General features: G+C 36.8%; 1 protein-coding gene across 1 annotated transcript in view; it reads left to right on the top strand.

Annotated features, from left to right (window-relative positions):
* The window catches only part of Dnah11 (dynein axonemal heavy chain 11), a 332,397-nt gene that overhangs the window by 232,661 nt on the left and 75,619 nt on the right, over positions 1 to 24,117 (top strand). Inside the window, 2 exon segments of the mRNA XM_047562330.1 lie at positions 9,815 to 9,949; positions 15,699 to 15,869. Coding sequence (XP_047418286.1) covers positions 9,815 to 9,949; positions 15,699 to 15,869 — 306 coding nt within the window.

Raw genomic sequence — 24,117 nt, forward strand, 5'->3', positions numbered from 1 at the left:
GGGGGAGCAGTGTTTCCCCAAACTGAATCATGAAAGATGGATAAATTTGGACTGGGAGTTGGGAAAGAGCATCCATGAAAGGTCTGTGGAAGAAGGCCATGTGATCTGTAGATAATGAGCAGCTTAGTGTGGCTAAAGAGTAGAGTATGGGCGTTGGTATGTGGGAATCATTTTGGTGAAACAGGAGGTAGCAGCATAATCACCCCAGAACTTGTAAGGGATTAGGTAAATATGCATTGTGTTGTCCAGGAGACACCTAGATTTCTAATATTGAGGACTCATTTTAATGCCCACACCCAAAAAAACAATTACAGTCATGAATACTAGTGATATTTTCTTTTAACCATGTTATAAACGATGCTTAGGGCTCTAGAATAGATCAGTCCTCACCATGGATCTGGGAGTCACAATCAAGAACCATCACTGTCAGTTGTGGAGAGTCAGCGAGGGCTGTAGCTCAGAAGCAGGAGGGATAAATGGGCCAGTTTGCCTTTTAGAAAGATAATTCCAGGTCAGGGGGAAGAGATTGGAAGCAGGATAAAAGTGAATGAGGGGAGCAGAGTGAAAATGAAAGATGGAGAAGGAAAGGATTATATCCAGTTTATAAGTGAGCACAGAAGGACAATACCTAAAGGGAGGTAATAGGGAGCCAAGAGAGAATGAGGTCATAGGGACGAGAGAGTGGAAATTCTAGAGGGAAGAGAGTCTCCTCCCAGAACAGGTGCCAGGGTACCTGTGGACAGGCTCTGAAACCACACAGTTGCTAAGTTCCAACTCAGTATTTCAGAACCTCCCAGCTGTGGGATGTTAAGTGACTAACTTTACCTCGTTGGCTCTGGTTTCCTCATCTGTAAAATGGGGAAGTCCCTCATGGCCTTAGAGGACCAGTCAGGAAAGGAAACACAGGGAAAGTACTTAGAATAGTGTCTGGCACGTGCTGGGAAAGCAGTAATTGTTGCTTGTTGAAGATGTTGTCATTAAAGGATACAGGATGAGCATCTCTTATAAAATACCTGAGACCAAGAGTGGTTTGGATTTCCAATTTTTTTAATTTACAATATTCACATGTACTTAACGGACTATCTTAGGGATGGCACCCTAAACACAAAATTCATTTATATTTTGCATACACCTTATACACACAGGCTAAAAGTGCTTTATGCTTCTTGTAACGTGCCTATGTTTTGATTGTGAGCTATCCCTTGAGGTCAGGTGTGCAATATTCCCCTTGTGGCATCATGTTGGCACTCAGAAGGTGGATTTTGGAGCATTTCAGATTTCAGATTTTCACATTAGGGATGCTCATAGTATGGTGGTGGTGTTGTTTTTACAATGATTCGTATATGGATAGAATAATAGATTCATTGGTGGATCTTACCAGATTTGTTGCAGTAAAATGGTAGGAATAAAGGTCAGATTGAAATTGGTGAACGAGAAAATGGGTAGTAAGAAAAGACAAGTAGCAAGAATAGGGGATTATTTTTTCAGAGAAAAATTGGGGGGGGAAAAAGGATAAAAGTGAAATTAAGACCATCTCCAAAAAGATTCCGAAAGCCTAATCTCATATATTTAAGAGAAGCATCTGATAATTACCTGTTCACTTTGAACTATTGTGTACAATGTATGTACATTTTGTACATATATTTACATATCTAGTTGATTCATCTGAACCACCAGGATTCCCTTCAAACCTCTGAATGTATATGAAGCAGAGCTAGTAAGTATAAGCTCAAGCTAACAACTGAACTCTCCATGAAAGGAAGTCACAGACTTTCACCTTTCCACATGCTCAGGATGCTTTTTCTTTTTTAAAATAATTTTCTAGTTGTCAGTGGACCTTTATTTTATTTATTTATTTATATGTGGTGCTGAGAATCAAACCCAGTGCCTCACACATGCCCAACAAGGGCTTTACCACTGAACCACAACCCCAGCCCTCAGGATGCTTTTTATTATAGCAAATGATTCCTGGTAAACTTTCCTCAGAGTTACATGCTAAGGGCCAACTTTTACCTAGACATTTTTCATTAGTCAATTATGTTCCAGCTATCTGAAGAGATGGACCAAATGTGAATTTATGTTTCTTTTGAAGAAAATTTCAGTATTACTTCAATATACCAACCTAATTTTTACCACATGCTTCCTGAATGTCTGCCCTGTTTCATGTGCATTAATGTACTTAATTCCACAAAAGCTATATGAGGTGGGCATTAATAGGAGTAGTTCCATTTAACAAATAAGGATATGTGAGCTCACAGAAAGTGAATGATGGGCCCAGAGTTCCACGGCTGATAGGGGCGGAGAGGGATAGAATCCAGCCATTTTAAACCCAATTCTGGATGCTCTTAACCACACTCTATCCCAAGCTTAGTATTGTTCCTTTTCATAAAAAGTAATTTATTCTAATGCATGAGTTCATACTTTTAAAATAACTATTTTAAACTTATCAGTTTTAATTTCTAATTCTATTAATATGGATTGACATATTCTGCCTAAATTAATGCTCTTTGGGGGTTCTGAGTGGACCAGGGTTATATTTTGAGAATTGCCAACTTATACCACCCTGGTTATTGTTATTATGGGGAACTTCAAAATTAATCCTAATGAAAACTGAGTTAGGTAATTTTTTTGGTTTGTTTTATCTTGTTTTTCTTTAATTTCTCATTTTTTATGTGTACATTTTTGGGTGTACTTTATGGCAATTCAATATGTGTGTACAGTGTAAATCAAGGTGATAAATATTTCCATCTCTTCAAACATTAATCACTTTTATGTGTAGATAATTTTGTATTATTCTTTTCTAGTCATTTTGAAATATGTCATAGGTTGTTTTAACCAATAGTAACCCTACGTTGCTAAAGAGGACCCATAAGTGATTCTTCCACTCAACTGTGGTTTTGGTGCCCCTTATTGAGCTTCCTTCCATCCCCTTCCTCTGTCCCCTTCCCTTTTCCCCTCTCTAGTGACCACTGTTCCATTCTGTTCTTCTCCAAGGTTGATTTATTGGTTTCCATACATTAGCAAGAAATGTGGTACTTGTCATTCTGTGCCTGGCTTATTTCACTTAACATAATGACCTCTAGTTCCATCCATGTTACTGTGAATGACAAGATTTCATTCTGAATAGTATTCACTGTGTAAATATCACATTTTCTTTACCCATTCATCCCCTAAAATGCATCTGAGTTGATTCCAAATTATGGCTATTGCGAATAGCACTACAGTAAACATGGGAGTGTAAGTATCTTTTGAAATAATGATTTCATCTCCTTTGAATATATACCAGTAGTAGAATTTCTGGCTCATATGGTAGTTCTATCTTTAAGTGTTGGGGAAATTGGCATACTATTTTCCACAATGGCGGTACTCATGTACATTCCCACCAACAGTGTATAAGAGTTTCCTTTTCTCTGCATCCTTGCCAGCATTTTCTTTTGCTTTTTGTTTTGTTTTTTGGTCTTTTTGATAATAGTTGTTGTATTCAGCTACTTTACTGCTGTGACAAAAGGACCCAACCAGCACAATTATAGAGAGAAAAGGTTGATTTGAGGGCTCACGGTGTCAGAGGTCTCCATCCATAGACAGCTGGTTCCATTCCTCAGGACTCAAGGTGAGGCAGAACATCATGTTGGAAGAGTGTGGCAGAGGGAAGAGGCTTACCTGGTGATCAGGAAGCAGAGAGACACTCCACTCAGTCAATCCCCATCTGGGGATTAAATCACTGATTGGGTTAAACCTTATACAACCCATTCATTTATCCTTTGCACCTTCTTGCATTGTCTCACACATGAACTTTTGGGGGGCACCTCACATCCAAACCGTAACAATAGTCATTCTAATGGGTGAGGTGACATCTCACTGTGGTTTTGATTTGCATTTCCCTAATGATTAGTAAGGTTGAGCAACTTTCATGTACTTTTTGGCCATTTGTATGCCTTCTTTTGAGAAATGTTTGGGTTTTTAAGCCTGTGTGTGTATGTTAAGCTTTTTTAGTCCCTCATCTATCCTGGATATCCCTTGTCAGATGTATAGTTTAAAAATATTTTCTTCCATTCTGTCATTTCCTTTGCTGTGCAGAAGTTTCTTAGTTTGCTAAAATCCCACTTGTCTCTTTTTACTTTTGTTTTCTGTGCCTTTGGGTTCCTATCTAAAAAGTCATTGCCTACACCAATGTTTTGAAGTGTTTCCACTGTGTTTTCTTGTAGTAATTTTATAGTTTCAGTGTCGCCGCCCGCAGCAACAATCCTGCGGATATTTGTTACCGCCTGCAGCAACAATCTCACGGGTATTTATCGGAGGTGGGCTGGAAATAAACTACTTCTATTCCTGAACTGCTTCCTTGCTTACTTGCTTATTCTCTAGCTTATGGAGGAAGAAAAGCTTGCTTGATTTTAGAGGAAGAAAGGCTTTGAGAGGGAGAAAGACTTTGCTTAGAGGAAAAGAGGCTTGCTACGCTTTCAGAGATCTACTTCTTCTTAGAGTTCTGCTGCTGCTTCTTAGAGGTGCGTCCTGCATCCTGCAAACTAAAGGTGTATGCTAGAGGTGCGTGCTAAAGGTGCTATCAGTGGTACTTCTTAGTGGTGCATCCCGCATACTGCAATCTGTGATCTGCGACCTAGAGGTGTGTTCTTAGTCCTCCGCTCTGCGATCTGCCATCTGCCTGCTGCTTTCTGCCTACTGCTGCTGCTGCTGCTGCTTTCTGCCTTCTGCCTACTGCCCCCTTATATTCCCTCCAAGAGGCAGAGGGCAGGGCCATGCCAGTTAAGCAAAGATCAGGCGAGGAGCCAGCTGCCCAATCATGGCAAAGGTCAAAATGAGCAGGCACACGAGCAGGAGCACTCAGGAACACATGTGCACGCTTTGTGTGCGTGGACTTACTTGAATACGGCCAATGATAAAACACCTGAGTGTGTTTATGTTAACAGACTTCCTCACCGCTGATGTGATCAAAACAACTTCTGGCTGGCTGCCAGGCACCATCTTGGCATAGTCTGCATGGCATAGCCCCCAACATTTCAGGTTTAAGATTTAGGCCTTTGATTCATTTTTGTGGGTTTTTTTGTATGGCGAGAAGGGATTTAGTTTTGTTCTGCAAATCCAGTTGTGTCAGCACTATTTATTGAAGAGACTTTTTATATGTTCTTGACACCTTCATCAGAAATGAGTTGACTGGACAGGTGCAGTAGCACATGCCTGAAATCCCAGTGAATCAGGAGGCCAAAGCATGAGGATTGCAAGTTCAAGAACAGCCTCAACAAATTAGTAGGATCCTGTCTCAAGATAAAAAATTATATTTTTTAAATGAACTGGGACTATAGTTCTATGGCAAAGTGCCCCTGGGTTCAATCCCAGTACAAAAAAAAAAAAAAATCAGTTGACTGTATGAGTATGGATTAATGTCTGGATTTTCTGTTCTGTTACGTGGGTGTATGTATCTGTTTTTAGTTACTATAGCTTTGTAGTATGTTTTGAAATCAGGTATTCTCATTACTCCCGCCTTGTTTTTGTTCAGCAAATCTTTGACTTGTCAGAGTCTTTTAGGATTCCATATGAAATATAGGATTGTCTTTTCCATTTCTGTAAATAAAATTGTTGGTATTTCTAGGAGAATTACATTGAATTTATAGATTGCTTTTATAGATTGAATTTATAGGTTGTATGTGTATTTTAACAACATTGATTCTTCTGACCCATAAATGTGAAACCATTTTTATATTTTCTAATATGTCCTCAATAATTGCTTTTATTAGTGTTGTAAGTTTTCATTAAAGATACCTTTCACTTCCTTGGTTAAGTTTATTACTAAGATTTTTTGCAGCTATTGTGAAGGGGATTTTTTCACAATTCCTTTTTCAGCAAGTTCATTATTGGTGTATAAAATGCTGCAGTCTTATATGTGTTGATTTTTTTGTATCCTGCGACTTTATAAGTTTGTTTATAAGTTGTAACAATTTTAATGGAGCATTTAGGTTTTTCTGTGCATAGGAACATGTCACCTTCAAATATTGATAATTTAACTTCATCCTTTCCAAATTGGATATCCCCTATTTCTTTTGTCTTGTCTAATTGCACTTGCTAAGACCTCTAGTACTTTGTGAAATAAGACTGGTGAAAGTGGACATCATTGTATTATTCCTGATCTTAGCGGAAACACATTTTTTCCCATTCATTATGATGTTTGGTTTTTTCACATATAGCCTTTAGTATTTTGAGATATGTTCCTTCTAGACTAATTGTTGAGAGTTTATATCATGAAGACATGTTGAATCTTATCAAATGCTTTTTCTGTGACTGAAATGGTCCTAAAATTTTTGTCCTTCATTCAATTGATGTATTGATTTACATCTGTTGAACCATCCTTGCATCCCTGGGATTAATAACACCTGATTATAGTGTATGATCTTTTTGATGTACTATCAAATTTGGTTTGCTAGTGTTTTATTGAAAAAATATTGCATCTGTATTCATTAGGGATAAGCATTTGTAGTTTTTCTTTCTGCTCTGTGTCTTTCTGGTTTTGATATCAGGGTAATGCTAGCTTTGTGAGAAGAGTTTGGCAGAGTTCCTTCCATTTCAATTTTTGGGAATATTATAAGAAGAATTGGAATTAGTTCTTTAAATGTTTTGTAAGTTCAGCAGTCAAGCCATCAGGTTCTAGACTTTTATTAGATGGGAGATTTTTAATTATTGCTTCAATTTCATTGTTGATTATTGGTCTATTTAGATTTTCTCTTCTCGACTCAGTTTCAGTAAGTTGTATGTGTTCAGGAATTTATCCAGTTCTTCTCAGTTTTCATTTTTTGGCATAAAGTTCATAGCAGTTTCTTAAGGTCTTTTGTATGTCTGTGGTATCAATTGTAATATCTGATTTTTCATCTCTGATTTTACTTATTTGGGTCTTTGTCTTTTTTTCTTGCTTAGTCTAGCTAAAGGTTTGTTAATTTTGTTTATCCTTTTTAAAGAAAACAACTCTTTGTTTCATTGTTTTAATTTTATTTCTGCCCTGAACTGTATTATTTCTTTCCTTGTACTAACTTTGCATTTGATTTTTTTTCTTTTCCATCTTTGGTTGTATCCCATAGATTTTAGTATGTTATATTGTCATTTCCATTTATTTCTAGAGAATTATTTTATTTCCTTTATAATTTCTTCCACTACCCATTGATCATGTAGGAGCATGTTATTCAATATTTTGTATTAATATATTTTTACTGATTTGTAGTTTAAATCCATTGTGGTCAAGAAGATTCATGATATGATTTCAATTTTTTTGGTTTATTAAAATGATTTGTGGCTTATGATCTATTCTGGAGAGTGTTCTATATGCTGATGGGAAGAATGTATATTCTGCTACTGTTGGATGAAATGTTCTGTAAATGTCTGTTAGGTCCATTTTCTCTGTTGCATGGTTCAATTGAGATGTTTCTTTGGTGATTTTCTGTCTAGATATTCTGTCCTTAGGGAAAAGTGGGATAAGAAGTTTTCTACTATTATTTTATGAGAATCTATCTCTCTCTTCTGATCTAATGTTTACTTTATGTATTTGGATGATCTAATACTGTTTTGTTTTATATGTTAGTTTCATTGGTGTTTGTAATTGTTATATCTTGTTGAATTGATCCTTTTATCAATATACAATGGCCTTTTTTTTACACTTTTTGCAGTTTTTGATTTAATGTCAGCTTTATCTGAGCATAGCTACTCCTGCTCATTCTTTTTTTTTTTTTATTGTAAACAAATGGGATACATGATGTTTCTCTGTTTGTACATGGCGTAAAGGCATACCATTTGTGTAATCATAAATTTACATAGGGTAATGTTGTTTGATTCATTCTGTTATTTTTTCCCCTTCCCCCCCACCCCTCTTTTCCCTCTATACAGTCCTTCCTTCCTCCATTCTTGCCCCCCTCCCTAACCCTAACTCTAACCCTAACACTAACCCCTCCCACCCCCCATTATGTGTCATCATCCACTTATTAGCGATATCATTCGTCCATTGGTTTTTTGAGATTGGCTTATCTCACTTAGCATGATATTCTCCAGTTTCATCCATTTGCCTGCAAATGCCATAATTTTATCATTCTTTATGGCTGAGTAATATTCCATTGTATATATATACCACAGTTTCTTTATCCATTCATCAATTGAAGGACATCTAGGTTGGTTCCACAATCTGGCTATTGTGAACTGAGCAGCTATGGACATTGATGTGGCTGTATCTCTGTAATATGCTGATTTTAAGTCCTTTGGGTATAGGTCAAGGAGTGGGATAGCTGGGTCAAATGGTGGTTCCATTCCAAGTTTTCTAAGGAGTCTCCACACTGCTTTCCAGAGTGGCTGCACTAATTTGCAGCCCCACCAGCAATGTATGAGTGTACCTTTCTCCCCACATCCTCGCCAACACCTCCTGCTCATTCTTGGTTTCCATTTGTATGAAATATTTTTTTCCCACTGGATAACATTATTAATTCTGTTTTTCTGATAATGAAACTGAGGCATAGAGAACTCCAATGGATAACCCAACTTGGTTCTGCTTAGCTGTATTAAAGCCTAAATATGATCCTAGATATCTGATTTCAGAGCTTGCATGTGTTTCAATGTTTTATAAAGTCACAAGTACTTTTAATAACCCAAAATAGACCTGTAATATTTTTATTTCATTCTTATGCATCTTATTAAATGCATAATATCTCCTCCAGTTTGTGTAAATTTTCTTATTTTGCATATTAATCTTAAATCTGACATGCATACATGCATGTGTATATATTTATATATTGCTATGGCAGTATAAGTAATGAAATAACTTCATCATTGACAAAGACAGTCTATAAAATTATGAATAGATTTTATTTTATCAGTTTGCTTATTTATGTTTCTTGGGACTTTATGTGCATTCACAAAATCAGTGTTACAGATATTACTTAGGGTCCTTAGAACTTGCAGGTAGTAAGATACTATACTGAACTCTTCCAAGTATTTGATATCTTGGTCAAGACTTTTTTGGCTATTAGTAATACAAACCCACTCAAAATACCTTATACCGAAAAGGAGATCACATGACTGATGGGAAAAAAAAATATGATTAGGCCTCAAGAGATTGGCGAAATGGGAGGCTGCCTGAATTCCCCCGGGAAGATGCTTCAGGGTTGGTAACTGCTCACCTGGGTTTTCTACATACAAGACTTTCATCTTTACTTCCTTCAGAATGGTTTCATTTGCTCTCCTGTGCCCCGGGTGGAAAGTGGTCTTACCCTAAATGCTGTTTCTCAAAATATCCATATCTTCCCAGGTCTTTTGATAAGACAATGGATTACCTCTGAGTTGCAATCCCATGTTTCCAGAGGTGAAAACCTGGTAGGATGAGTCAGGGCAGGTCTGAAGGAGCTCAGTAAGTCACGTTGCTCTTCACTACTTGTATTATGAATCAAATGAGAGAAGAGTCAGTAGGTAAAGAAACACAGATCACCCTGGTCATTAATAAAGCTGGTTTTGGAAAACGAATCTTATATAGGCCTGGTAAGGATGATAGGGTACCCATAGTGTATGAGTCTTAAGGGCACATCACTCACTTCAGTCTTTCTCTGCACTCTTCCCAGTAGAGAAGGAAAGTAAGATGATCACATGGTGATCTGATAGTCTGTGAGGCTCTGATACACCTATCATTGCTGTATCCTCCTCCTCCCCTAAAATATGTATGATCAAAAGGCCAAGGAGAGAAAGTAGTTCATTCTTCAAGGTAACAGATAATCTATAATGACTGTACTATTTCTCTTTTAACTAAAAATGACTCAAGTTAACTTTGTTTCCTATTCAGGATCTGGATCAAAATCTGAGCAGACTCACGGCTTCATTTGAAAAAGCAATAGCAGAGAAAGTCCGATGTCAAGAAGAAGTAAACCAAACCAACAAAACCATTGAATTAGCCAACAGACTTGTCAAGGAACTTGAGGCAAGTTAACTTGTTCTTCTAAATCTTTCACTGAAGTGTTCAGTTCAGCTTCTTTGGGTTGTATTATTATTCACTGTCAGTAATGCCTAAGAAGAGATTGAATCAACAATAAAGGGAAATAGGTAATCATCGCTCACACAGTGGGTCAAAGTGGCCAGAAGGAAGTGACCAATCTTGTGTTTATTTAACATATAGCAGTAATTGCAGTGTGATGGCAGCACAGTTTTCAACAAAAGCAGGATGAAGATATGCTTTTGTCAGAATTTAGCTGTTTTGTATGCATTTTAAAACAGTGAAGTATGCGGGCTCTAAGTAGTTTATCTACTTACTTTTTTCTCTCCTTTCTTTTTAAGAACATTGGAAAGTTCTTTAAAAACAAAAATAAAGCCTGTTCTCAAATGTTATAAAACTCAGGACAACTGCTAGGTAATTGTGATATTGAAATGCTGATCCTTTTAACATATATTTGCATTGAATTCTACCAGCAGACCACAACTTTCAGACCAAACCTGATTGATTTGTTTTTGTTGTTACATCTTTTTAAGTGACTGATGTGCTAATATTAATAGTAATTCTGTAAGATAAAGATGTTTAAATCTTAATTTTTTCCTGTATGAACATAAGTAGTAGAATATATGGCCTTTGACATAAATAAGTCACAAAAATAAGATTTTACTTTCTCTACCATGTGGCATTAAACAATTTGGGGTAAGTCTCTGAAGCTCTTCAACTTTATTTTCTTGTCTCTAAAATGAGAATATGGATAATACCTATCTCACAAGGTTGTGCTGAATCTTGAAATGCCTGTTCAAGAGTTTTCTGTCAGAAGGATAAATAACCCAAAAAAGAGGTGGTCAAAGGTTTGGGTAGACGTTTCTCTACAGAAGACATATAGGTGGCCTGTAAGCACCTGAAAAGATGCTCAGCTTCATTTGCATTTCCTAATGCAGAACTACAAGGTGATCACTTCTTATCTTCTATGATGATGATAAAAAAATCTTGGGCAATATCAAGTGTTGTTGAAGAGATAGAGAAATTGAAATTCTTCATACATTGTTGGAATGTAAGATGACTCAACCTCTTTGGAAAACCTTGGTAGTTCCTCAAAATATTAAACATGAGGTAACTACATGATTCGGTAATGCTCTTTACAGATATATATCCAAAAGAAATTGAAGCAATTACCCACATCAAAGCTCTCCTGCCATTGCTCATTGGAGCATTATTTACAGTACCCAAAATAAAAATGATCCAAATGTCTATCAACTGATGAGTGGATAAATAAACTGTGGTTTATTCATACAGTAGATATTATACAGGTACAAAAAGGAATGAGTATTGATACATGTGACAAGATTGATGGACCTTGAAAACAGCATACTAAGCGGGAAAAAAAATGAGACTCAATGGCTACATATTGCATGATTCCATGTGTACAAAATGCCCCAAATAGGCAAATCTATAGATCTAGAAAGTACATTAGTGGTTAGCGGGGCTTGAGAAAGGGGTGGAGTTTAGGGAGTGATTGCTCATAGACCAAAAATTTTTCTTTGGGGTAAGGAAAATGCTCTAAAATTAGATCATGGAAATGATTGTCCAAGTCTCTAAATATACTGAAAACTACTTAGTCGCATATTTTAAAGGGTGATTTGGTGTAAAAATCATATCTCAATAAAGGTATTATTTTAAAGCATAAAGAATATAACTGCACTATTTTAATATACTATTAAAAGTATATCATAAAGTATCTAACAAATAAGTTTATAACTGTTACTAGAACTACATTTAGCTGATAACTATATAACTGCACTCTTCAAAATGTGTTTTGGTAGTGATGATAGAAAACTTGATTTACAGTGGCTTATGCAAATATTTTTATTTTTTCACATATTGCCAAAAATACTAGGGGTAGACCATTATATCATTGTTGATTCAGGTTATTAATGGTCAGACACCAATCTCTTTTATCCTTCTGCTGTACCCTGCCTAGCATGTGGACATTCACCCTCATGCGTTTTGCCTCATGGCCCCAAGATGCCTGCTACACCTTCTGATTTCTCAAGAGGAGGAGGGCAGTCTGCATTGCTGAATTTCCCTCCTGTGATTAAAATAAAATAGGAAAAAAAAAATCCTGAAGTTTTCATAGAGACCTCTCTTGCAGACTCCCATTTACTTTTCCTTAGCCAGAACCAGATGCATGGTTCCTAACTGCAAAAGAGCCTGGGAAGGTGGGAAATGGAGTAGTGATTGCTTCACCCAATCACAGTCCATCTCTTGGGACTGGACTCATTACCACCCAATTCAAAATTATGGTTCCCTCTGGGGGCGGTGGCACATGCCTGTAATCCCAGAGGCTCAGGAAGCTGAGGCAAGAGTATCTCAAGTACAAAACCAACCTCGGCAAAAGCAAGGTTCTAAGCAACTCAGTGAGACCCTGTTTCTAAATAAAATATAAAATGGGGCTGGGGATGTGGCTCAGTGGTATAGTGACCCTGAGTTCAATTTCCCAGTACCTGTCCCACCAAAAAAAAAAAAAAACTATGATTCTCTTAGCAAGAATGGAGGGGAAAATATGTGTTGGGATGGTTGAGCTGGTGATAACCTCCTTCTTCATATATTTAGAACTGTAAAAATCTAAATTTGCCACAAATTTAACCCCCTCTCCCCAACATTCTAAAACTGGTAGTTCATGGTGTATAGAATCTAGTTAATTCTATAAAATGTATTATTTATTCCATCTCAATAACTACAGGTCTTTTATTCCAAGTTTTCTAGTCAAAAGCTTTTGAATTACCCTTGACTTTTTGCTCTTGCTGACAAGCCACAGGGACTTCATTGGCATATCCTACTGGCTCTGCCTTGAAAGTTCATTCAGAATCTCACCACTTCTCACTCCCTCCACACCCAGCGCTGGTCCACACCCCCAGCATCCCACCCTCAGTACCTCCCTGACCTCCACCATTACTCCCCAGTGTTCATTCCTCTCATCGCAGCTGAGTGATACCTTGAAACGTCCATTGATGTCACCAAGATGCTCAGCACGCCTCAATAACTAACCATTTCACTCAGAACAGTTCACGGGCTCTACAAGACAGGTGGGGCCATATGTGCCCTGGCTCCTGGGTGCCTCTGTCCTCACTTCTGCTCCTTTCCCTCCCGCTGCTGCTCCACTGGCCTTCCTGCTCCTCCTCAGACAGTCACTCTCCTAACTGGGGCCTTTGGCTTTTTCCTTCCCCTTTCCCAGAGTTCACATTGTGGACTCCCCACTTCTTCAGTCTCTGCCAAAAGTTGCACTTCTCAAAAGGTTTCCTCAGACCTCCCTACACAGAACACCCACCCTGCCCCCTGTACACTCACACACACACACACACACACTCTCTCTCTCTCTCTCTCTCTCTCTCTCTCACTCACACAGCTCTACTGCCTCTTACACTTGCTCTGCATCACACTTCAATCCGATTGAGCATCACATGACAGGTACAGATGTACATATGTACAGATGTACTCACACTCTTATTAACCCTTTTCCCCAATTAAAATACAAGCTCTCAAGAACAAGAGTATCATCTGTTTTGTGAACTACTGGATCCCAGGCATGAAGATTAGTCCTCGGTATGTCACAGGCATCAAGAGTTATTATCTGAAAGAATGAATGAATGGATGTATTTTGAAAACCTCTTGTGTTTAAAAAAAAAATTGGAGCCCTTTAGTTATTCTTTAAGTCAGTTGAGAAATTTTACTCCTACTGGTAGGTACTATTACTCCCACTTAACGTGGTAAGATTTAAGCCCTTTGAAGTATTTACCATCTGTGAGGTACCTGAGAAAGAGAAGCATCTAGACTGTTTCTGAAGTGGTTGTGAAGTACCTGCATTTTATCAAGGCTTCCTCTTATGTCTCTCACACATGACCATATTCCCAAAGACTTTACTTTCTTGTGATGATTTAGACAATGAAAGAGGAAAAAGCTTGTGTGTTGTTAACTAGGAAAAAATATATTTTTGAAGGATTAATTGAAGATGTCAGATCTTTTCCTTTGAGGATAAATTCTTTCTGACTAGAACAGGAGACAGTTAACTTCTGAAAAACATCAAGACTGATGATTTTGTCTATATAGCATTGACCTGGAAGCTCAACCATTCAGACTAATAAATCAGGCAATTTATATTTAATCATTAACTAACTTCTGAGCTGAACAGCTGTTCAAAATTAGAAATGGGTCACCCCGGCCAGGACGACATTACGGGCAATCTATAATGCATTAGAATAAAATTACAGTGATTTTTAACTGTCTAGAAATTTATTACAGGACATGTTCCAACTCTTAAACCCTTGTTAGCCAGTGTCAGTAATGATTTATGTTGTGTGGGTGGTATAGTGAAATTATTGACGATTTCAATAGCCAATAAGTCTATGTTTAGTAAATCTTCAAATTTCAAAGCTGTTGTGGAGAATGAGGTGGGTGCACTTTATTGTTTATCATTTACAAACCAAAGACAACAAAGATGGAGGGTAGGCAAATGAGAGATTCCTCTTGAAAATTAATGGGCATATTTTCTGTGGTCGAGAAAAAGTGATAAATTCTAAAAAGAGGACCAGAGAGCTGGAGTTCCTCAGCGTTTAATTATATAGCGAACTTGGGGTGATCTTTATCAAGGAAAGCAAGGAGACACCTTAAAACAGCTTTGATAATCATTTTACACGCTAATCTCACTACCCCAGCTTCCGAGATATCAGGATGGCTTACAGGAAAGTGACGTGCCAATCTGTTCTGACAGATCATTTTGGGGTTTTGTGGACTTTCTTCTTTCATGAGGAAAGTAAAATTCTGCTAGGTTCTTTTTTAATACTGTCAAATTGCTGATTTTTTTTTTCAGGTTCTATTTCCATGTTGCTAGAATATTGTACTAATTTTTAGCATGCCTTAATTTAAAGTGAATTAGTGAACTATCCTGCAGTTCAGGCAATCCATACACATTTATTTCAGTTTTATTCAAATCCAATATTAAGGGCTCCACCTACTTAACCTGTAAATCAGATTTTAAATGACCAACCCTCTAGATATAAGGACTTCAGCAGCATTCTTTGAGTGTATTGTTGTCAAGGTTAGTGAAATCCAGTTTTCCATCTTTTTACATAGGTCATAGCTTCCTCCACTGATTTAATGATTCTATTAGAAGAAGAGCCTTTAGTAACTACTGGCGTGATCCTTTAATTAATAGAATTTGGGCTAGATGGCTATTTAAGCTTCATGTTTTAATTAGCATGAATGATATTTGTCATTCTCTTTGTCTATAATCAGTCCACAGAGCTGGTACGGTAAGGGGGAAAGGATGCATCTAGGTCAGTGTCAAGTCATTGCCGAAAATTGGGAAGAATGCAGAACAGCCACGCCGACATCCAGAATCCTAACGTCACTCATTCTTTACCATAGCCCACCCTCCATTCCCAGGAGAGAAGTAACTATCTGCCTTTCAAGAAGAACCCCAATCATGATTAAAGAGTAGGGGCATCCAATTCTTACTAAAGGAGATACAAAAAAAAAAAAAAAAAAAAGAATGTCACATGATACTAGACTCAACTAAAAGAGTAGAACTGTTTGGTCATGATGAGATTGACCATTTACATTCTGTTCCTTCCAGAGATGGTAGAGTGGCGTAGCCTTAAATTGGGCTGTAAAGTAAATATAGTAAATGTTCGTTGAGCTGATGCTCGCACTGCAATTACATGCAAGTTATTTTATTGTTCAGTCAGAGAAGATTCGCTGGGGTCAGAATATTAAGTCCTTTGAAGCTCAAGAGAAGACACTCTGTGGAGACGTCCTCCTTACAGCAGCATTTGTGTCTTACGTTGGTTCCTTCACCAAACAGTATCGCCAGGAACTTGTGCACTGCAAATGGGTCCCATTTCTTCAACAGAAGGTGAGTCCAGTTCTTTACCTTGTCACTTTGTGGAAGCATCATGTTGAAATTCCAGTAGTTAAAAAATAAATAAATAAATAAAACATATATATGCCCAGAACCTTTGTACCCTTATTCTGGTAACTAACTAAGAGTAACTAAATAACTAAGAGAAAATTCTCCTATGAAGATGTTTTTGCACAGCTTCTGTTATTTTAACAATGATTTCCATAGGTAGGTGACAAGTAATTTTATAGAGTTATGGTTAGAAAAGTTTAATGAAAATGATAGCAGAAATCAAATTTGGATCATGTTATTGAATAACATGAATTTTTTTGTTTTCTTACTAAAATGGGTTTTTCATTCAGAATTTGCATTTATTAAACTATTATCATATATTACACAAATTAATGGAATTCATTGTGCTATTTTCATACATACATGCATACATCACCCTTCTAACCCCTTTTCTCCCTTGCCTCAGCACCTGGTCCCTCTATAATAGCAATTCCTTTTCTACTTTTAGCTACTTTCATTTCTTGTTTTGGGTGGGTGTTGTTTTTTATTTTCCACATGACTGAGAACATGATATTTGTCTTTCTGTGTTTGGCTTATTTTGCTTAACATGTTTTTCTCTGATTCCATCCATTTGCCTGCAAATGACAGGATTTCATTATTCTTTATAACTGAATAGTATTCCATTGTGTGTATATATACCATATTTTCTTCATCTTCTAATTTGTTGATGGGTATTTAGGCTGATTCCATATCTTGTCTATTGTGAATAGCGCTGCAATAAGCATGGGTATGCAGGTGTCTGTGTTGTATGTTGATTTTATTTCCTTCTAATGTATACTCAAGAGTGAGATAACTGGATCTTGTGGTAGTTAAATGTCTAGTTTTCTGAGGAATCTGCATACTATTTTCCATTGTGTCCATATTTATATTCCCACCACCAGTATGTATGGGTTCCTTTTTCTCCAAATCTTCACCAATATTTGTCATTGTTGTTTATAGTAGCCATTCTAACTGGGGTGAGATATTATCTCAATAGTTGTGATTTGCATTTCTCTGATGGATAATGATAGTGAACATTTTTTCAAGTATTTCTTGCCATTCACATTTCTTTTAAGCATGTATTCAGATATTTTGCCCATTTTAAAATGAATTGCTTGTTATGGTTTTTTTTTTTTTTTTTTTTTAGTTCTTTATAAATGTTAGGGTACATAACCCTCTGTCAAATGAATAGCTAGCAAATGTTTTCTCCAATTCTATTGTTAATATCTTCAACTCTGTTGATTGTTTCCCTTGCTCTGCAGAAGTTTTTAGTCCAATCTTATCCATTTTTGTCAACTTTTATTTTTTTTTTCTTGTGTGCTTTTAGAGTCATCATTGCTTGTACCAATACCTTGAACTATTTCCCCCTATATTTTTCTGTGGTGGTTTCAAAGTTTCAGGTGTTACATTTAAGGTCTTTGATCCATTTAAAATTAACTTTTGCAGGGTCAAAGAAACAGTTCAGTTTCAATCTTCTGAATGTGGATATCCAGTTCTCTCTCCCTCCCCCTCTCTTTCTTCTCTCTCTCTCTCTCTCTCTCTCTCTCTCTCTCTGTGAGTCTAGCTAAAAGTTTCTTAATCTTTCCAAAGAATCAATTCTGTTTCATTCATTCTTTGTAATTTCTCTTTGATACTCTTCTATTTCTCCTCTAATCTTTATTATTTTTTTTTCCTTCTACTAATTTGGGATTTGATTTGTTTTTTTTAAGACATTGAGATGCACATTAGGTTGTTTATTTGATCTTTCTTTTCTTCTCTTTTTTTGTTTGTTCGTTTGTTTGTTTTGAGATAGTCACTCATTTCCCCAATCTTCCTTCTTAGTACTGGTTTTACTGAATCCCACAACTTTTGGTATCCTCCATTTTCATTTGTTTCAAGAAATCTTTAAATTTCCCTTCTGACTTCCTCTATATTCCATTATTCACTCAAAAATGTGTTGTTCATTTATGTGTTTGTATAATTTCTGAAGTTTCTCTTGATATTGATTTCTAGTTTCATTCCATTGTGATCAGAAAAGACATAGGATATGGTTCCAATTGGTTTTAAATTTGTTAAGACTTGTTTTGTAGACCAATATATGGTATGTTCTAGAGAAAATTGTGTGCACTGATGAAAAGAAAGAATGTATATCCTGCAGCTATTGTATGGAATGTTCTGTAAACATGTATTAGGGCCTGGGGTATAGCTCAGTGGTAACTTGCCTAGTATGCATGAGGCCGTGGGTTTGATCCCTATCCCCTATAAATGTCTGTCAAGTCTATTTGATCTATAGTGTTGTTTAACTCAGATGTTTCTTTGCTGGTTTTTTGTTTGTTTGTTTGTTTTTGGTCTGGAGTATCTACCCATTGGTGGGAGTGGTTATTGAAATCCTCTACTATTACTGTATTGAAGTTTATTACTTCCTTGAGGTCTGATAGTGTTTTATAAAATTCAGTGTATGACATTAGGTACATATATATAATTTTTATATCTTCTTGATGAATTGGTCCCTTGATTGTTATATTAGTGACCTTCTTTGTCTCACTGTTTTTGTCTTAAAGCCTATTTTGTCAGATATAAGTATAGCTACTCCTGCTTGTTTTTAGATCCCATTTGCTTGAAATATCATTTTCCATCCTTTCACTTTTAGTCTCTGTGTCAGCTTACTGGAAAGGTGAGTTCTTTTAGGCAGCCTATTGCCGGGTCTTGTTTTTTAATATATCCAGCCAGTCTGTGTCTTTTAATGGAGAATTAAGTACATATATATGCAGAGTAATTAATGAAAGGTATGAACTTGGGCCTGTCATTTTGTTGATTTCTTCTGGCTGTTTTGAAAAAAATTTTTTAATTCTTCCTCTTTATTCATCATTGTGGTTTGATGGTTTGCTCTATTGATGTCTGATTCTTTTCTATATCTCATTCATGTATCTATCCTTCTAGTGGGATTTAAATTTTCATTTGCTATTGCAATTGTAGTTATTTTTCTTCTACTTCTGGGTGTAGGACTCCCTTAATCATTGTTCGTAATGCTGGTGTAGTGGTCATGAGTTTCTTCATTTTTTTCCTCATCTTAGAAAGTCGTTATTTCTTCTTCAATTCTGAAGGATAACCTTGCAGTTATTTGCTTTCAGGACTTGAAATATGCCTTACTGGCCTATAGAGTTTCTCTGAGAAACCTGCTATTAGTCTACTAGAGTTGCCCTTAAATGGGACTTAGCACTTCTCTCCTGAAGATTTTAAAATTCTTTCTTTTTCTCCTGTACTTTTGACAGTTCAACTATAATAGATTGTGGTGGGACTCTTTTCTGGTCATGTCTACTTGGGTTCTATAGGTTTCCTGCACTTGCTTGTCCATGTCTTACCCATGATGAGGGAAGTTTCCTGTGGTTATTTCACAGAACAGGTTTTCATACCCTCACCTTTTATTTCTTCCCCTTTGAGTATGCTGATGATGCAGACATTTGATCAGCATCAAAGATTTTATGTACTCTTTGCACTATTTTTAAAATTTCTGTCTGAAGATATTTCAGTAGACATTTCTTCAAGTTCTTCTTGAAGCTCTTATAGATCAAGTCTTTCTTTCACTTGACCTAGTCTGTTGTTGAGGCTTTCAGCTGAATTTTTTTTCTGACTTATATAGCTCTTAATTTATAAGATTTCTGACTGGTTCTTTTTCAGAATCTCTCTTTGTTGAATTTCTCATTCATATTCTGCATTGTTTTCCCAATTTAATTTATTTATTTGTATTCTGGAGTTCATTGAGATTTTTCAAAATCATTCTTTTGATTTCTTCATCAGGTATTTCATCCACTTCCATATCTTTGGACTCCATTACCAGAGAATTATGAACTTTAGAAGGTTTCATATTGCAGTGTTTTAAAATATTACTTGTGTTCCTATGCTAATATTTATGCATCTGGTAAGATTTGTGATAGGGAATGGTCCTCTTAACTAAGTAGCTTTCTCCTAAAAATGTGTCTTAAAGTATAGGCTTATTTTGCAGTAGAATTTATTTCCAGCTGGTTACCACTGTATAATCTCTCAGTAGCTTCTTTGACTGTAATTGGTAAGTTCAGGCATGGCACATACCATGTTAGAGAAACCCTTTGTCTCTGTGGGTCATACAAGAGTGAAGATACTCTAGAAGTTCAAGCAGATGTGGTATTGATGGCAAAGTTGTATGGGTTGACTCTTGTGTGGTTACTCCTCCAAAGAGAGTAGCCCCTACAAATTGATGGGGATTTCCTTAGGCACTCTGACACTGGCTCTAGTATTTGAATGACTGCCTGGTATTGGCTGTTGCGGTGTTGGTAAGGTGCCTAAGCTCTTACCCTCTAATTAGACACTTGTGTGGGTTCAGGTGCTTCACAAGGAGAGATAGGGCAGGATTCACAGCACCCACTTCATGACTCACACAGTTTTGTCAGCAGTGTGTGATCAGGCAAGTATGGGGGCCAGTTCCGGGGTCACATGTAGGTGAAGAGGCAGGGAAAGTTGGGTTATTCATTTATGCTGCTACTGTGGGTGTGACTGCTCAGGAGCAGGACCTCAGACCCCCACCCCAGCTATGCACACCTGGGGACAGGGCAAGAGCCCATGGACTTTTCTTTCCCCACCCTATTCTTTTAATTATAGCTCCCACCAGGGATCAGCTTCAGTGGGTCACATCTGGAGCCATGCAAAATTCCTCTCAGCTCAGATGCTTGTAGGAGTAAGAGAGAGTAGAACTGGTTCCTCCTTATGCAAAGTTTCTCTGATCTTTAGGCTGTGTGCTGAAGGGTTTCTGACCCCTGAAGCAGTCCAAACTCAGACAAAAGTCACTCCTGGCTATAGCACCCAGGGGGGTCACTAGGAGATGAACTAAATTCCTTTTCCAAAGCCAGACTTCTATGGAGATTTTAGTCTTCCAATTTAGGCTGTAAACTAACAAGGTTTCTAAAACTTTCCAGCTGCAAGAATTGGCAGCCTCTACCCAGATAGCAGAGGGAAAAGCCCCCAGCCTAGCTGTGGAACTGGGACAGCAGTTGCTGGGATATTTTTTCTCTTATTATGCTGTAGTCCCAAGTCTGAATTCTACAAAGTTTATATTGGTCTACTGTTGAATTTCAGTCCTTTGTCAAGGTCACTCACATCACTATGCAGCTATACATCTGTTGCTTTGGTTCTTTGTGAAAGAATGTTGGGTTCCTCTATTCAGCCATCTTGCCTATCTTTCTCTCTTAAGGATTGTTCAAGACTGCTTTCAGATTACAGTTGTAACATTTTGTACACAGACATAAAAACAGTTTACCCTAATCGAATGTTTTCTCTTATGTACAGAAGCTAGAGCAAAGTAAGGGGGAAAAGGAGGCAGGGATGGGATACCATAAGGATAGAGGAAAAACCAATAGAGTAGAAAACGGAGAATGAGTGGGAGGGAAGAGGGATGGGAAAGAGGAGGAAATATGGAATGCATATGACAAAATTGTGCTATGAGCATGTATAAATATACCACAGTGAATTCCTTATTTATATCTGCAAAACTCCAATTAAAAATAAGGTAGGCACAGTGGCACATGCCTGTCATCTTGGTGGCTCAGCAGGCTGAGGCAAAATGATCACAAGTTCAAAGCCAACTTCAGTAACTTAGGGAGACCCTAAGCAACTTAGCGAGACTCTTGACTCAAAATAAAAAATAAAAAGGACTGGAGATGTGACTCAGTGGTTAAACACCTCTGGGTTCAATCCCTGGTACCAAAAAATTAAATAGATAAGTAAATAAATAATTTACCCTAAATTTGAAAACTTAAGCCTATAAGCAAAGGGAAATCACAGATTTGAAATATTTAAAATTATCTAATTTTAAATCCTTTCTATACAAATGAGAAAACTGAGACACATGAAGTTTAAATAAATTGACTCCTGTCACATAGAACAGGAAATTAGACCTTGTGACTTTCAGACCCATGTTTTCTGTATAATAGTGTCATCTCATTTGATTAAGTAGGTTTTTAGGGTACTTATCCAGCTGTTTCTGGTATATATTTTAAAATATTCTAACTCGCTCTGTATATTACTATTCCGCATCAGTGATTATGCCTCAGTGTTCACAACAGCAGTGTGCTAGAGGAATGTTTGCAATTTAAATAAAAGTCAGTGTTTTAGGGAAAGCTCATTACTAAAGGCATCCCATAAGTAATCACTTTCATAGAAAAATCCTATTGTGACTAATTTATTTCCTATATCTGTAGTTTCAAATTTTGTTTTTATATTGAAGATTTCTGAAAAGGAATTATTTTTTTACTCCCTAAAAGTTTAAAGTTGCTACCACACCAGAAATTATGCTTTTGTATAAGAAAATGGGCATTCTACAAATTTTGCAGTTATCAATACATTGTGAGTTTCAAAACTGTGTTTTCTATTTCTTCTTTTACCTTTTTTCTCTATCTCACCTTCTCCAAGCTTGAGTCCTTTTGCGTTTGCTCAGGTCACCCTTGTGACCACTTCATATTGACAGTTGTTCCCTCTGCACTCACAGTCCCTAATAAATTATTTTCTTCAAAGTTATTAGGAAAATTCACTTCTGACATGAAAACAATTGAATATCACATTGTCTTTGTATTGCTATATTACTTACTTTGGGGCACATATTGTCAGTGTGAACTGATGGATGCTACCAGTCTTTTTACACTGTTTTTACTGGAAATTTGCTTCCAAATTTAGTTTTAAAATTGGTCTTTAATTGCTGGTAAAACCTTATTTAGTGTAAGTATTTCTGGAAGGTTTCATATCAATTGATTTGTATTTCTTCATTTACTTAAAATTCCAAATATGGGGTTCCAGGAAAACAAAATTTTGCTTGGCAGAGTTTGTAAATATAAAAACAATGAAATTGATTGACTTATCCAAATTGCCAAAACATCCTAAACATGCCACCGAAGCAGTTATGATTTTCTGATGATATATGCTAAACCTATATTCACTTTAGCTGTGGGCTTGTATTTACTGTGACTTCACTGTTGCTCAGAGAGCACCTTGTCAGTTTTCAGTCCTCAAGTGCTGTCTCCTTTCCCTGGATTACCTAAGCACCATGCAGACTGAGACACAGTCCCCAAAACATGCCCACTCTGGGTATAGCTAAACCAAAGGAAGAAATCTACTCCACCTTATAAAAATAACATCCCTTTAGAAGAGATTGTTCTAAGACACCTGGAAAAGTCAGGCACAGTGTCATATGCCTGGAATCCCAGCTGCTCAGTAGGCTGGGGTGGGAGGATCACAAGTTCAAGACCAGCCTAGACAACTTAGTAAGACCCTGTGTCAAAATAAAATAAGAAAGGCTGGGACTGTAGCTCAGTGGTAGAGTGCTTATTTGAATCCCTGGGTTCAATAATCCCCAGTACTAAAGAAAATGAACTAAAGAAAGATTTCTGGAAGCAAGTGCTACATAAAACATAATAAATGTGTGTCCTCATGGAATCAAGTTGCCATTTCTGAGCTGCTTATTTTCTACTTCTAGAAGTAGCTGCAGTGAAATCAAGAAGACAATCATATCAATATGAACTTGCACCAGGGTGGCAGTAGGAGCTAAAATTGTTTATTATTGTTAATATTTAAAATTAATATTCCCTGGTTATACCCCCACAAGAGGCAAATCCTCTTCCAGCATGTAGGGCATTTTCTAGAGCTCTACTTGCCTGTAGGTAACTATTTCCTCTGTGTCTTTGACTTATCAATTTGGCTTGGGTCTCTAAGGGATTCTAATTGTTTGCAAATATCACAGTCACTTGCAACCTGGTTTTTGTGTGATTTATAAATCTGTAAAGTGAGCATGACATTTATCGATGACTTCTTGACATATTGAAGGTAACCTTGGAAGGAACTCTGTTATAAAAGAGTCCATTCTCCTTACCATATCCTCAGATATCCATACATTCAATGTTATTTCTATATTAATAATATTCTAAATATATAAGTTATATCTATATTGTAACAATTTAAATTTTTCAGTGAAAAAAAATTTTCTTTAACAATACTATAAAAAGAAAATGTCCTAATTTTTTTTTTCTAAAACTTTATCAAAGGAGTCACAGTATTTATGATATTCCTTAATGTGATGCCTCCTCTTATATTGGGATGGGCTTTATTTCCCCTAGTAGAATGAAATGACCAAAATAAGAGGTGATGGCTGGCTGGTGTGCTCTGTGATTTTCTGCACTCTCTTTTGCACAAAGTAGATACTAAATCAGTGCAA

The sequence above is a fragment of the Sciurus carolinensis genome, chromosome 8, assembly GCF_902686445.1.
Source record: "Sciurus carolinensis chromosome 8, mSciCar1.2, whole genome shotgun sequence".
Taxonomy (NCBI): domain Eukaryota; kingdom Metazoa; phylum Chordata; class Mammalia; order Rodentia; family Sciuridae; genus Sciurus; species Sciurus carolinensis.